The sequence below is a fragment of the Colias eurytheme genome, chromosome 17, assembly GCF_061535395.1.
Source record: "Colias eurytheme isolate Ceu_HAF_F1 chromosome 17, ilColEury1 Martin Lab GWU primary, whole genome shotgun sequence".
Classification (NCBI taxonomy): domain Eukaryota; kingdom Metazoa; phylum Arthropoda; class Insecta; order Lepidoptera; family Pieridae; genus Colias; species Colias eurytheme.
In genome coordinates, this window is record NC_142996.1 from 3,006,925 (window position 1) to 3,023,374 (window position 16,450).

The following is a 16,450-nucleotide window of genomic DNA, read 5'->3' on the forward strand; positions in this document are numbered from 1 at the left end:
TGTTAACCCAAGAAATACAGTCGATTCTGTAGGGTGTAATACCTCCCCGTTCAAGGTAATATTTCTGCTTAACTTTTTAACGTTTGGTAGTAAAAATTCAACACAAGTTGTTTTTTTGGCATTTAATAATAAATTATTAGCAGTAAACCAGTCGGATATGTGTAAAAGAGCACTGTTCACTTCGTCAACATTTGGGTCATGCCTATCCACATTAAATATTAATGAGGTATCATCTGCAAACAGAACTATTTCACACCTATCCTGTAAATAATAAGGTAGATCATTGATATATACCAAGAACAAGAAGGGTCCTAAAATAGATCCCTGTGGAACACCAATGTTAATTGACGCACCGCTAGAACGTTCTCCATTAACAACTACAGTTTGTATCCTATCATGCAGGTATGAGGCTATGAGGTTCTGAGCTTGTCCTTTAATCCCATAGTGATTAAGTTTACGCAATAAGGTACAATGTTCAACGCAGTCAAATGCCTTGGAGAGGTCACAAAATATCCCCAAAGCATTTTTTGAGTTTTCCCATGCCTTATATATATGTGTTAGTAGTGCAACTCCAGCATCTGTGGTTGAGCGCCCCTTTGTGAAACCAAACTGTTTGGTGTGCAGCAAATTATTAGATGCAAAGTGACTAGTCAATTGGTTTAATATTAACTTTTCGAATACCTTACTTAATGTTGGTAAAATCGAGATAGGTCTATAGTTGTTACAGTCTTCTTGATCGCCTTTCTTAAATAGAGGTATAACTTTACTAAGCTTTAATAAATTAGGAAATGTACCATAGTCACAACACTTATTAAATATAAAAGCTAAATTGTTCGCAATATTTTCTATTATATTATTAACTAAATTTACGGACATTCCCCAAAGATCACAAGTATTTTTTAAATTTAGTGTCTTAAAGGCTGTAACAATATCATTAGCAGTTACGTGTCGCAATTCAAATAATGTGCTGCACCCCGCAACATGGTCCCTCAAAAAGGTCTCTGCAAGTGCTGAAGACGAATTTAAATTATTAGTAATGCTAGCAGGGACACTACTAAAGAAATCTTCAAATGCAAGCGCAACATCAGCATTTTTGTCAATAACCATGCCATTATTAACAAGTTTTATGGTATTACTTGATTTGCTTTTACCCATTTCACCATTAATAATAGACCAAACTGTTTTAACTTTATTATCGGAGTCGCGTATTTTATCTCTGATATACAAACGCTTCGCAGTAAAACAAACAATTTTAAAAGTTTTTGAGTAATTTCTAACATAACTAAGAAAAGATGGGTCTTTATTATATTGCTAATTTTAATTGCCTCTTTGCTTTGACGACCATTATGGTATAGATCAAAAGCGCGGTAATAAATGTCGTAGATTTGAGACACAGCTGTTTTCGTAACATATACTCTAGGAGACTTATTGTGGCCATTTTTCATTGCAGACATTTCGGCGTGCTGCGATAAGGCAACGGGAACATGTCGGAGCGTTTGCGAAAAGGTAATATTTTTTGGATTTTAGGGGAAAACAGAGTGGGACTTCAGGGAAATAGGGCGGAGTATTACTGTATTATTTACGGTTAGACTTTTTCCAAGTATGTATAAGATTCGGGTTGCTAAAGTTGATATGTAATTGGAAATCGTAATAAGAAATAAATCTGCAATGCAACATTTGTACAGAGTGCTATTGAATAAAAATTTGAAATGAAAAAAAGTCAGGATATTGGCGCCTTTACATTATTTTAAAGTACGTCACTGGACACGAGGAAAATGAGGCGACGAGTGATAAGACAGTTCTGTTATGTTATAGTGTGTAATAAGTGAAGATTTTATGTTGCTTGTAATAAGATGAGGAAAATTTCTTAGGAAGGGTGGGAAAAGACGTATGAATAAAAAATACAATACAAATTAATAATATACATATTTGAATATTCATTCATTTATAGGCTGTAATATCTGGTGGAAATTCATGTAATTAACTCAAAGAAGTACAAGTTATTTTTAAGCTTAGAGTTTTTAAGCTTTAGTATTAATAATAAACCGCATATTTTATTGCTTGTTAGTTCCCCAGTAACAAAAAAGCATAACTATTTAACAAAATATTAAATTTCTCAAAGTGAAAATCTTAGCGCATATGCCAATACACTCAGCATAGTGAAACGTAAGAACAATCTCTCATCTCTCTTATAAATATTTTATAGGTGTCCGCTATATGATTGGTATTTATTGATAAAATTCCCTCAAGCTTGCCGCAGTGTCACGTATACGCCTCCTGAATCTTAATCTCTTCCACAGACCAATCAAAGTTTTCACTGGCAAGTCAAATTGACTAATTAAGCCGATTTATTGCTTCCGAAGTTCCTCCGAAAGTTCTGCTATTTTTAACTAGGGTCATTCAATATTTGTACAATGATCTTTGATTTCATGGAAAGTATAATGCTTTGATCTATTCTAGAGGATACTGGATTCTTCCTGTGATAATGAGTTATGGATAGTTTAAGAGCTGATCGCTGATTGCGTTTGGTTATTTAAATTCGAATATTTGCGAAAATAATCCCATACTATAAGACATTAAAAACTTAATATCAAATGAGTCAATTCTAATGTAATACCAATTCTTATGTAGGTATAGTGAAAATAAAACGGTATAGGTTCGATAAATATCTTGTTAAAACTATTTTTAAGTTGACTCTATTTCAGCTTTATTAATTTTTTAGAAAACGTTATGAAGTATATTCATACTTTACGTTTCCATATTATACATATACGTTTTACATATATATGGAAACTAAATGCATTATATTGAAAACTGTACAAACATGGATTCTAAACATAATTTATTCATCTAAAATATAGTCAGCTCTCGGTGCAGAATGGCGTCCCAAGTAGCGCGGGCAATCAAAGCTTGTCACATACAGAATAGACTTCTGAGAAGGAGCGTTGACTGAATAAAGAAAATTATTAAATCATGTAAGCGGAGCCGGTAATACATTCGTTTTTAATTTCGTCTTGTTAGAGCCGGCGTGACGCGACTTCCTCTGCGCGACGATGTTGGAATATCGTAACCGAATTACGTCCAAGTTTAATTTGTCGGCGCCATTAATTAATACGTTTGTCTATTGGGGTGGGAATGTCTTGAAATAGATTTTCGAAGTGTATTATTTATATGCATGCAATTATCTTTCATAATTCATAAATTACCTATAGTATTCGTTGTAGAAATATATGTTCTATTTATTTTTTAACATTTCTTAGCATTTGGAATAAATATATACAGACTCGCTTGTCGATAATTGCATTGTCTATGAATTGTTTATTATATTTTATATTATGCAAATCTTAACAATGATCTAACTGAAATTACTTACCTTTTAAATGATGAATGATTGTTTTCAAAACTATTCTTCATATTAGTACTACTCAAATATATAACCAACTCAACTATATTTTCACAATCATAGCCTTATTTCCGTCAACAATACTAAGGGTCTATGAGTATCGAACCGATGTCATTACCCCTGCCTGTAACAACCATCAAGTCATTATGTCTGCCTCATGAGCTCTATTATGTATGCCTTTCACACAATATTCAAATTGATTGAACGAGTACCTTAAGGGTAATTAAGCTGTGAATACAAGAGGAGTGATACTTGATAGTTGATTTTTAATTAAGAGTATACCTACTAATATAAATTACTTTAGTTTTGTCTTGGATTATCTAATTGTTCACGTAGACCGTCCTTTCTGTAGGAAAATCTTCAGCATAATTCGTCCAAGACACAACTAATCGTTAGATTAATCAAGAAGTAGATAACTGATTAAGGGAGAATGTCGTTTCCAATAATTTTAACATTTATGACATAATGAAAAGCTGGGAAAAAGCTAAAAAAATCCATTTACATCGAGCATACAATATGTCCTCAAACATTTTTCATGGAATAGTTTAGCTGAAAACTGAAGCATTGTTGATAGTTACCATAACACACTTTTGTAGCTTTCCATTCGTAGGTTCTATTGAATTCAAACGGAATCCTTTTTATATCTAAAGATCTATCAAACACGCATATTTATGCATCTTGTAAGTATACAAATTGAATATTTATATGCACGTCTTTCCGGTAAAGATTTCCTTTATACTGTGTACATATTTGTATAATATGATGTCATTAATGTAAATATATATTACACATCTATTAGAATAACGAGAACGATTAACCAACAATAATTTCTTGTTTCTGAAGCATTTGTAGGCTATTTTGGTTTGGAAAATGTTCTAAGGGAAAAAGGGTCGAAAATCAACCATAGAAATGATTTTGTACACTTTGAAAACTATGCAGCTGACGGTCTTAAAAATCACTGATACCAATAATACTGTAAATGTATCACAGTTCGATATTGTTGAGAAATATTGTCCACTAGCACAAATTTTTGTAGTTTTAGAGTAATCTAGATTCTAGTGAAGTATTTACCGGATATTTTATTTATAATTGGAAATGAGTTTCTAGTACATTAAACAAAATTACCAATTAAATTTCTGCTCCTAATATTACTGAAGGTGTTATACATGAGTATAGTTCAAAGGATGTTTAAAATTGTTTTGATTATCTAGCACGATACTTGCAAAGGTCTTCTTGACCCACTTTCAGGATCGGGCTAATGTTACAGATGTTACACCGTCGCGTTATTATTTAATAATGTAGATATTAATGTTTTTGGGAGATTATAATATAATTCGTATGCTGAATTTTACACTGACGTAAAATTGCTCTACATTGAGATGTAGAGCAATTTTTTTGAATTAATTTGTAAGCAATTCAAATAATTAAAACGCACTCAATGTAGAGCAATTTTTTTGAATTAATTTGTAAGCAATTCAAATAATTAAAACGCAGTTTACAAAATAATATTGCTTTTATCTATTGCTTTTTTGCCCGCCCTGCTAAAGCTCCAGTTTAAAATGTTATAATTTTAAAAATAAATCTATTAAGGGTATGGGTAAATTTTTTTTTTGTACTTGTGTAGTGAAGACCAGTCGTCTTTTCCCCACCAATTACAATGCGATTCGAATCAATGGTCAAAATGTTGAGGTTTTCAATCGATACAATTTAAGCATGATAATACTTTACACTTTCATATTTTTTACACAGTTACATACAAAATACGTAAACGTAAAATACGTAAACATATTCATTTTTTTCTGCTTTCATTTCCCTAATTCGTACGTACTTCGCTAATTACAGTTCTTCTAAATTAAGAAAAGAGCGTGTGAATTGCGAGCTTCGTATAAAGTACGTATAAACGGATTCTTGCATGGTGCTACCTCGTAACTCGTGCAAGAATTTATGAAGTGGCAGCCAAAGGTTGTAAGGCTGACTATACATGTGTCGACTTCTTTGTGACTGACTCACCAAATTTGTAAAGGTGTTAAAATAAGGATGTTTGTAACTGAAATTTTAATTACAGAAATAAAAGTGTGTTGGTGTGATTATATGACATCAGCTGATGTAGTAGATACATATTATGGGTACTTTCCTTCGAATGTTCATTAATTGTTATTATGTTATCGAACACTAAAACTATAGTGCTAAAAGATAATGAATATGTATATTGATATCGATTCTCATATTATTTATTAGTTAACCAGAAAATTAAAAATAACGAATTCTCTTAAATCAATATTAGCGAATTGATAACATTTTTGCTACATCGTTCTGTATCTAAGAAGCTTAACAGTAAGGAGCCGCGAAAAACATATTGCCCATAACTAAGTCGTATCTAGCGCACGGGAGCTTGTAAACTTTGAGATAATGTATTTGTTAACACATGTTTATTGTGTATACACTGCGCCTTGTTAGTTTTATATCGTATCTGTGTGAGTTTTATGTTGACAGGAATTTTACTGGGTTACCGACTTTTTGATAAGATGAGGAAAATGCCTAGCGTTTAGCACTTATGGCCTAGTCAATGTTTAAATAGTATAAAAATAGGAGTTCATAATTCAAGATTCAAACATTTAAAAAAAAAGAAAAAAAGAACCATCTTGGGGCGGGATTGAAAGCTGTGACATTTGTCTTTGTCTGTTATGTGCTACTTAAGTCTTAATATCGATGTTTTTTTTATCCTTTTCTTATTCTTATAAATATAATTGAAATATGTGAAGTATTTAAAATAAAAACACATATTGTGAAACTAGAAAAATATTCAGCAATTCAATGTTTCGTCTACAACTCTACATTCAATATTGACGGTGGGAGGTCTTAACGACATGTCGGAAAGTCGTTAAAGATCGTAAAATTAAACGTCCATAATAAGTTTTATATAACGTGAATACTAAGTGGTTATTTTGCGGTGCAAGAAAGACAATACAATGCTATTTCCGATATTTTTTTGTCACAATTGTCACATAGAGAATAGGCAATGAACTGGGCAGTGAATCACTCCGTTATTTTTGGCTTCAAGTCTAATGAATCTATCTTTGTTATGTTTGCCGCATTTGTATTATGTAACATATTGATTAAATACTCTTATTATAGTAGCACAAAAAATATGAAAAAATAATTTATGAGTAAATTAATTGAGAGTTATTTTAACACGGTATTTTATATTTATTTTAATGATAAGCTAATATCGAAAAGATAAAGAAAATATCGATACCGTATCACAGTTTCTGTAAACTTTAATTCACTCACAGATTTATAAAATAAACGTACAAAACACTAATCAAGTTTCAGACGTTAACCTAAAAAATAGAACTCATAAACAGACATATTAACAAATTACCATTTGAAAGTAAACTATAATTCGTCAGTTCCCACGGAAGTATCGTTAAAAAAATATTTGCGAAGCATTTATAATTTTCAGTAGGTGCGGGCGATACAGTCGGCTAGTTCAAACGAGCGGCGCCTTTGATGTTCGTACGTATGATCTAAGTTGTCGCCGCAGACGCTTTTAAATGTATTTATATATACGTGTTTACATAGACGCTAGACCCGTCTATTTCTAGTTTCAATGAACATCTTGTGTTCGGTAGATACGAAGGGTTTCTGAATCCTAAATCTTTCTTAAACGAAATGAATGACAGTTTCAGGTCAAAGGAAATATATTGGAAATATACCTCTTAGTCTATGAAAACTTTTTAGTTTTTACTACACTATTATTGTAAAACACGAATGAACCAAAACATTTTCATGAGAAAATGTTGCCAAGACGCGAAAGAGTCGAGAAATTTATCATCCCAATAATATGTAGATTGTAGAGTCGTGCATATATCTCTACATGCCTTAAATGATAAATCCGTAACCAAGCCGTAACTTAATAAACTACGCAGTACCACACCCTTGCCGTAACTACAAGAACTATTGTAATAAATTATTAACTGTAAATAGAGAGAAATATATTTTAGGGAAATAAAAATTGACGCTATACACTATATGCTTTTCATGAATCTTCTTTTTTAAAGGAAACTGTGTAAAAGTAAACTCGTCAATTCATTAGAATAATTATTTATCGATTGTTCGATTTTTTAGAAATATTGAATTAGTATTTATTTCGAGGGCATCGAGGACGCATAAGCCATTCAACGGCATAAAGAGTGACATACTAATGAGGTCCCAAAATTCAAATTAAGCATCCCGATCACGAACCTCAGCCATCACTTTTGACAATTGTTTATTCGGATACAACGTGACAATGCTTTACGAACGCATCGAGCTGTACTCGGAACTTCATCACGATAGGATTCTAGATGGGATTCCGGGATTCGATTGATGGGATTCCGATCACGTAGCCCGCTGTAGGCGTTTACCCCGACTTGTGGTTACGTAGGTACTCGTATATCCGTAGATCGGTATTTGTGCACGTTCAGGATAAATTTATCATTCAGCCACGGTTTTCAATCTTTGGATTTTTTATGAGATTTCCTTTTGGGGGTGCGACGTGAATGCGAAAGTACTAGTTCTAAAAACTCGTATGTATGTTTAAAATGTGTAAAATATGTGGGGTGTGAATGCGTTTTCGTTCGAAACACACTGCGATTTCACAGGCAGTTCTTATGAAATCGTACCATGAATTTTATTTATACCGTTAATAGGTTCGCCACAACCCTTGTAAAAACTGTTTTGGATCATAACCGCAACATTAATGTAACATTCTTAAAGTTGCGAAAACAAACAAACTAATGTGACGACCAAAGCGCTAAAATAGACTCATTTGAAGCCCTTTCATGTCAGTCCGTCTGACCGACCTGCGGGCGACGTATTTTTGTCACGTATTGAGATACTTTTAACACCTTACTCATATTTCTGCTTTATACTATTTATGACCTTTTGGATATTAAGTTTTTATGATGGATTTCATCGTTATAAATGCTTTTGCCATAAAACTTTAATAGGAGATGAAGTAGGTAACGATACTGAGATTCAACACTTTTATAGATATGGAAAAATAAGGGTATTTTATAGCATACTTAGATAATTAACTCTCGTGGAATAAAGGAAATTTTTTAAAGAATGTAAGTTGTACTTCGTGCAAATGGTATGCCTTTAATGAACAAGTAAACATTTTTATCATTTGCAAGTACGAGTATTACCGTCGATAATTTTTCTCAGCCTTCAGCTGCAATATTTTTATAATTTTTGAACGCTTGACGGGCCGTTTACACTGGGGTAGAAGCCTTTGAAAATAATGAAAAGATAAAAAAAATCGCAGTCGGATGAAACCCATTAGAAAAGGAGGGGAATATGATAAAAATGTAAGGAAAAATAAATTACGGTCAATCCGAGTTCGGGAAGCGGGAGGGGGGAGCTTTAAAGAGATAAAAATGGTTTCTCTCGATTTCCGACAAAACTACAAGTCCTATAGAAAAAAGTTCAATGGCAAAGTTGTAGGTAATTAAAAGTTCTACAACTTTTGTATTCACAATTTTTCACATAACCTAAAAATTTAGGTGAAAAATTCAAAAAACCAAGTTTTTGGTCTTTTATTTCTATCTACTTCAAAATTTATTTTTTTTCTACGAAATTTGGTGGAAACTTACTTTATTATGTCCCAAATACACTGTAATTTATTTGATTGAAAATATTTATTTTTTCGCCTTATTTTGAATTAATACCAAAAAAACAACCTAATTTTCAATCGAAAAGTCACCCGTCAAAATATCAGCTTTTTTCAAAAACTTGGGGTGCCTTTTATTCATTGAAATCTCTACTTTCATATGGTGTAAAAAAAATAAACACCACCATAGTAAATGTTCTCAGGAAATGCATACAAACAGTCTGAAAATTAGCTTTTACTAAATCAGGCACACTTCTTGAACTCTATATCTTCTCTTGTATCGGCTTTTCGGTAATATTTCAAAAGAAAAATAATTATCTGTTCTAAGTTTAATATTTTACAGCATATTCAAAAGCAAAATGATGTCGATAAAAACATTTCAGGTAGTTCGAGAAGTGTGCCTGATTTAGTAAAAGCTCATTTTCACACTGTTTGTATGCATTTCCTGAGAACATTTACTATGGTGGTGTTTATTTTTTTTACACCATATGAAAGTAGAGATTTCAATGAATAAAAGGCACCCCAAGTTTTTGAAAAAAGCTGATATTTTGACGGGTGACTTTTCGATTGAAAATTAGGTTGTTTTTTTGGTATTAATTCAAAATAAGGCGAAAAAATAAATATTTTCAATCAAATAAATTACAGTGTATTTAGGACATAATAAAGTAAGTTTCCACCAAATTTCGTAGAAAATAAATAAATTTTGAAGTAGATAGAAATAAAAGACCAAAAACTTGGTTTTTTTAATTTTTCACCTAAATTTTTAGGTTATGTGAAAAAATTGTGAATACAAAAGTTGTAGAACTTTTAATTACCTACAACTTTGCCATTGAACTTTTTTCTATAGGACTTGTAGTTTTGTCGGAAATCGAGAGAAACCATTTTTTTCTCTTTAAAGCTCCCCCCTCCCGCTTCCCGAACTCGGATTGACCGTAATTTATTTTTCCTTACATTTTTATCATATTCCCCTCCTTTTCTAATGGGTTTCATCCGACTGCGATTTTTTTTTGTTTCAAAAATTATCTACTCTAGTCTAGTTGTCAAAACCGATACAACAAAAGCTATTTTGAGTCCATTATTGGTTCACAACTTGGCATGAAGGTTGTCAGTATTAAGATGTCGCAAACACATTATCGCCTGCTTATCGCTTCCCAGAAGTGTGGGGTATGGTGACGGGAACGCCCGAAACTCTACGGTCAAAGGGTATCGTCATAAACATCATCTCGAATTTGATATTTTTGGTGTTGACTGTTGATATTCCCGTTTCATGTTGTGTATTGTTTGTTTCTGACTTGACTGCATTTTATACGTCACGTTACTAAATTCTAGCAAATTGCTTAAAACCATAGCATAGAATAATGTTAGGTTTATTATCGAATTGATTTAAAATCTATCGTGTCCTATTAATTGGACAATTACCTACCAACTACACTACATAAAAGAGCATCATTATATTCGATAGTTTTTGGCTGTATTTTCTTCCCTAGCTAGTTCAAAGTAATTAAAATCCACGAAAAATCTCCAAGATACGTGTACCAATTGACGCGTCCAAAACGCATTCCGTCTGCGAACAGTCCTCGGTCGTTAATCACGTCCTGTCACCGGCTGTGACGCTCATCTCAACATAGCTTTAGCGACAAAGAGAATCTAACTTAACTATAGTAAAAAAAAATATACCGGCCGAATTGAGAACCTCCCCTTTTGAGTCCCGCCTCGTGATCGAATTTTTTCTATTCTTTATAAATTTATATTTATAAAGCATTTGAATGCCATAAAACCAAAAATATCAAATACAACTTCCCCTTTTTTTGAAGTCGGTTAAAAATGAGACGTTTTAGCTATTATAACTGTTTGCTATAGCAAAGTTTATTGGCTGAATTAGTTCTAATTCAGTGACAATGAGAATTGTATAGCGGATGCATTTCGCATTTGTTTCAATTATCGATTTGACGCTATAGCCAAGTGCATTACAGAGAGCTTTTGTTTCATATGTTTCATGAGACTATTATAATAGAATCAGTTAGTTATTTCTCTATGTGCTCCTGCTTATGTGCACTAATATTTTACATGTAACCTTTTATATTTTAATGTTTGTGCAAAATATAAAAACAAAAGAGTTATTTTTTATTGCACCTTATTTGAAAACTTTGATATATGCATTTCCTTCAAATGCCTGGCTTAACCGTGCCCTTGCATTCTAAAGTTTCGCCGAATAAGACATACACAGTCTCGTAAAAGTCTGCCGGCAATAAATTAGTGCTTCACTAAAAGTACTCGTGAATCTCTTTAATTGTTTTCACTTGTATATTTAGTACGACTAAGGAGTCTTAACGCGACGCTTATTCTTATTTATCTGTAGTATTTGCGGCTGGAAGAACATTTCAATATAATATGCTTCAAATGGAAGCTGCGATTTACACTTCATTTCAGACTGAAAATTATGTAGAGACTACGAAATTAGACCTTATAGTTAGTTCAGTTAAAAACAATTATCAAATTTTTGGGCGTTTTCATTGGTAAGATTGGAAGTTATTACAGAAACTATAATTTGTATTGTAATTTAGATTTTTTTCTTTTTTGTTTATAATTTTTTTAAGAGCGCTCTATCTAGCTTTAGTTCTATTATTATTTTTTTATTTCGACCTAAGCGAACTAAACCGTACGCTGAGACTCATTTTAATTAATACTATAAAAAATGGTATATGAATATGCACATGCACATATGCGATATGAAAATGCATTCATAAAAATGTCTAGAGTTAATATTTTCGTAAAAGTATAAAATTGTGCGTTCCGACTTCATTACTCAAATTGAAACTTCTGCCTCGTTTAAAATAAAAAAATAAAATAATTTCATAAATTACACATCAAAGTTTTCGTGCAATTTGAACGTCTTCATTCGCAAATCATATCGTTGAAATAAACAAGCTCTTTGAAATGAAAAAAGCGTTTTAAAATACGGTTTCGTTTGACCTCGAGAAGTACAAACGGAATAGTTCAATCAGCTAATTATAACTGTAATTTAACTCAAGAATAATTTACAAAGAGACATCAAAGCGGTGGCAGCGCTATTTGATTCTGTCCTTTGATTATACGGCTAACATTTGCTATTTTCAACCAATAGAGCAAAATGACACATGAATAGGGTTACCGCTGTTGTATTTTGGTGATGATAATATGTCTGAAATAATTTAGCTCTATAAGGTATTGTTTTGTGAATTGATTTAATCAATGTGACATTTTGATCTTGCCAGCAATATAACACTCACAGTAGTACATAATACACCAAACGAAGTCGCAAATTAAACGAGATCAATGAAGAAATTATATACAATCGTAATCTGTAATAAACACAGATCTAGTGTAATAAATAATAATTGTATCGTTACTACGATCGTGTCTTTTCATAGATTGAATTACTATTCCATCTATGAAAAGACACGATTTCCAAAACCAGTGAACGTAAAAAGCAGTGTAACTGTGTAAATCAAAACACCATATTTTATTTTATTAACAAAAAAAAAATACACTACTATTGTAGCCACTCTACGCGAGCATAAAATCAATATTTATTGACGCGTTCAATTGCTGTCAATAATTCAAGAGTATCAGAGTAGGTACTAGGTATAACCTCGTTGCAAACAATAGCAGCTCATTCGAGACACTATCAGTGAACTTTAATTACCGGATTGTTCATTCACGACATGAATATGGTAAATTGTAGGCGTACTGGGAACATATGCATTAGTTCATATTATCTCTATGTGTATGAGTAGCGTAAGGAAATTACGAGCTTGGAGAAGAAATGTTTAATAATAAATATGAATGAAATTAATTAGATAGATTACCTGAACATAATATATAAGAAATTGTAGCAGATGCTTTCAAATACTGCGGGATAGTGATTAAAATAAAATAAAAATAAATCTAGATAACATAGCTATGAAAAAATGTGTTTGTCTTATTGTTGGTTACGGTTTCACTGTATCAGTTGTCAACAAACTAGAAACTATCCACTTGATTAACTAAGATCTGCTTCTCTCTTGATTGACGTAATTGATAAATCAGCTCTATGCAGATGTTTAATGATATGAGAGCTTTCTCCTATTAGAGTTTAGACGATTGAAGTTTATTTAACATCAATCTACAACTTCTATCTAACATTAATCTACAACTTCGCAACATATATTCCTAATGAGAAACTTCTTCGCAGGATTTCTCTCTATTTCAGGATTTTATTGCGAGATCTTTAACGTTAATACAAAAATATTTGTTAGTTTAAATTGCTCCAAATAATACCATAACATACTACATATTTGGGTCTTATCAGGATTAAGATTATTGTCCCCTTTTCAGCATAGTTCTATAGAGCAGTTGCAAAATAATCTTATAGATCCGTTGTACAATAAGATTACTTTGTAGACATCTAAAATTATCAAGGAATTTTTCAAAGCCCTACGCCAAGTATTTCATGACCGGCCCTAACAAAACAACGCGACTTACGATCCGCTAGTAGTAATAACAGCCCATAAACTATGTAACGTTTGATTCGTTTTATTGTGACTGAAAACCGTTTGTGTTTTAATTAGTCGTGTGGAGACCGGAAGAGTTTCTTTGGAAATGTCATTTGGAAATAGGTACAATATTATGTGTTTAGATTATCGACAATCGACGACAAACGACGTAGTGTTGGTGTTGTATCTTTGTTATTGAATGTATAATTATTATGCAAATACTATTTTAAATATGTATTAATAAAAATAAAAGGGTTGATAAAAAAGCTCATTTTTTTCAAATAAATATACAAGAGGGTTGAAAGTGAACGAAATTTGTTTGCGATTCAATTTAACTGCCAAACAAATAAATCTAGATTGTAACTCGCTGAAAGAATCGAATGAAAATAAGCCGCGGAAATATATGAAGCAATAACTCTGTCATTGTGCTGTGCAATAGTAGTAAAAGCAATAGTTTGTATAAAGAAAAATCTACTTATTATTTACAAATGACTACGCTTCTAAAACTGTATAATATCTTATAGTTTATGTGAAACAGCTTCAAACGCTATCACGTATTAATATTTTGGCCTCAAGTTCCCATTACCTTAAAGAAAAATCTACTTATTATTTACAAATGACTACGCTTCTAAAACTGTATAATATCGTATAGTTTACGTGAAACAGCTTCAAACGCTATCACGTATTAATATATTGGCCTCAAGTTCCCATTACCTTAAAGCTTAGTTGCGTATATCGTAATGGAAGTGCTACGATAACGTTAAACGTTTAATTTTATAGCCTAATACAATTAAATTAGTAGCTCTACCACAGGCTTTATGCAAAATTACGTTCCGAATCCTAATAGATTCGTTGTCTTGCTCTAATGCATGTTGCAGGTCCTCGGTCCTTGACCTCTGAATTTAAATTCGAAAAGTAACGTTATTGCATATTATTATTCAGTGTTCAAATTAACATTCAAATAAATATGATGACGCTACTGTATTGTTTTATTTGCGCTTGCATTTTTTCTAAACTTGACAATTAGACTCGAATTTAGTTATTTAGATATTTAAAATTGATAGATACATTCATCAGGCTACATTTTCACCCAGGCCATGTGTGGGTTGGTTAGTTGGTCGTGAAAAATTTTGTATCTTGTACGTCTGCTTCGTCTCGATTTTCTTCCGATGTTTTCCATATTTGTACAGATTGGAGCAGTGCTCATGTGACGATCTATTTAAAAAATTATTAAGATTGTCAGGCTAGTATCAGTTTATGGCTAATGTTAGGAGTCTCCGAGCCACCATAGACTGTATACTTGCATAAAATCCATTATTATTCCAGAGTGTTTCTAAAACCTCCACCGAATAAATAAAAGCGACAAGTTTGCGGCATTTTTGAACAAACGATCAACTTTCAAACGGCGTACGTTAATAAATCGTTAGCCAACAGGATATCAATTGCATAGCATTGTGTCTAAGATTTGTTTTGTAAATAGTTCCCGGTATAAGCTTAGGTCTAACGGTGCATTTACATCAAACGAGCGAATGCTCATTCTAACCCCACTATGTCAATTATTTTAGTAGGTATAAATATGTGTAGAACATTCTTTCATCCTAAGTGCATTTGAAAAGATTCTATGCAATGTTCAACACTGAATACGAGTTTTCGTTTACACTAAAAGATCACGAACGAATGCTCTATCTCTAGCTCTATGTTCGTTTGATGTAAATGCACTGTAAGGCTAATGCAGGCCACGTAGCGAACAGGACGTGTGACCAGTGATGTCAACCTACCCCCAATTGTTCCCATGCTAATGTTAGGACCACCTCTCACTGATATAACTTTTTATACTGTCACCATTGACAAATGGCCGACGCGGATTGAATGTAAAACGAATGTATGAATTTAGCGATGGTTTATCAAATGTTTATTTGTTTGTGTATTTGGTAGAGTGAATGACTAGTACTTTTCCTGGATTGTAGTGTGAATAATATCAAGTCCAAGTTCAACTAATGTAAAAAAAGTTATGTGATAGAAAATAAATATAAGTATGATATTTTAAATTGCTCTTCATTGACCATTCATCATATTATTACATAATCAACAGTTACAAATAGATAGTGATTTACCGTAATTATTATCCAGATAATAATATATCTATATTATAATTATCTAATTATCTAATGTATAAACTACTTTTATTTTAACATTATATACAAAATGTATCCGTTATCTTAGAAATTTGCACAAAACATTTCAAGGGCGGCGATAATAAAAGTAAATAGTTTGCATATAGATAACCCCGTTAAAAGTGCCGAAAGACCTTTACAATAATATATAAATTAACATTTAAAATATTTTTGTTTGCTTTAATTAGATGTTTAAAATATTCCTTCAATTATATTAAAATGAAATAATCGGTAACTTTTTACTCTCATTGGTATCACCTACTTGCTTCAAGTATACCTTTAACACAGCCTCTGTTACGTTTAATTTGAACACATTATGCAAACACAGGTGCAAATTCTGTTTATGGTTACCATGGTAACCAGAGGCTTAACATAATTCATTGCGATTTAAGTGTAGAGGCTGCCTTTCAAGGTATATGCGTATGTTTTGCATAATACATGATTTATTTTATGTTTACAATAGCGAAAAGATATTGCTGTGTTAGGAGGGAGCATTTTCCGTTTGAATGTTTGTATGAAAAATTGTTTCACCAAAAAACTATATTTTTAAATAGGAGTAGAATATTTCAAAATACATTCACACTTCTTGCTTCATGCTTGATATATAAGTTTTCTTGTCGAATTCTACCATTGCAGCCAATCTCCATAGAGACTAACTAACTACGTACGATGCACAAAATCAAGTACAAAATACAAATGGTAGAGT

The 16,450-nt window shown here is 32.1% G+C and overlaps 1 protein-coding gene across 1 annotated transcript in view; it reads left to right on the plus strand.

The window, feature by feature from the left end:
• Positions 1-16,450, plus strand: part of Reck (Reversion-inducing-cysteine-rich protein with kazal motifs) — a 39,585-nt gene that overhangs the window by 8,697 nt on the left and 14,438 nt on the right. The window contains exon 3 of the mRNA XM_090112063.1: positions 1,451-1,506. Within this exon, the coding sequence (XP_089968189.1) occupies positions 1,451-1,506 (56 nt within the window). The remainder of the gene's footprint in view (positions 1-1,450; positions 1,507-16,450) is intronic.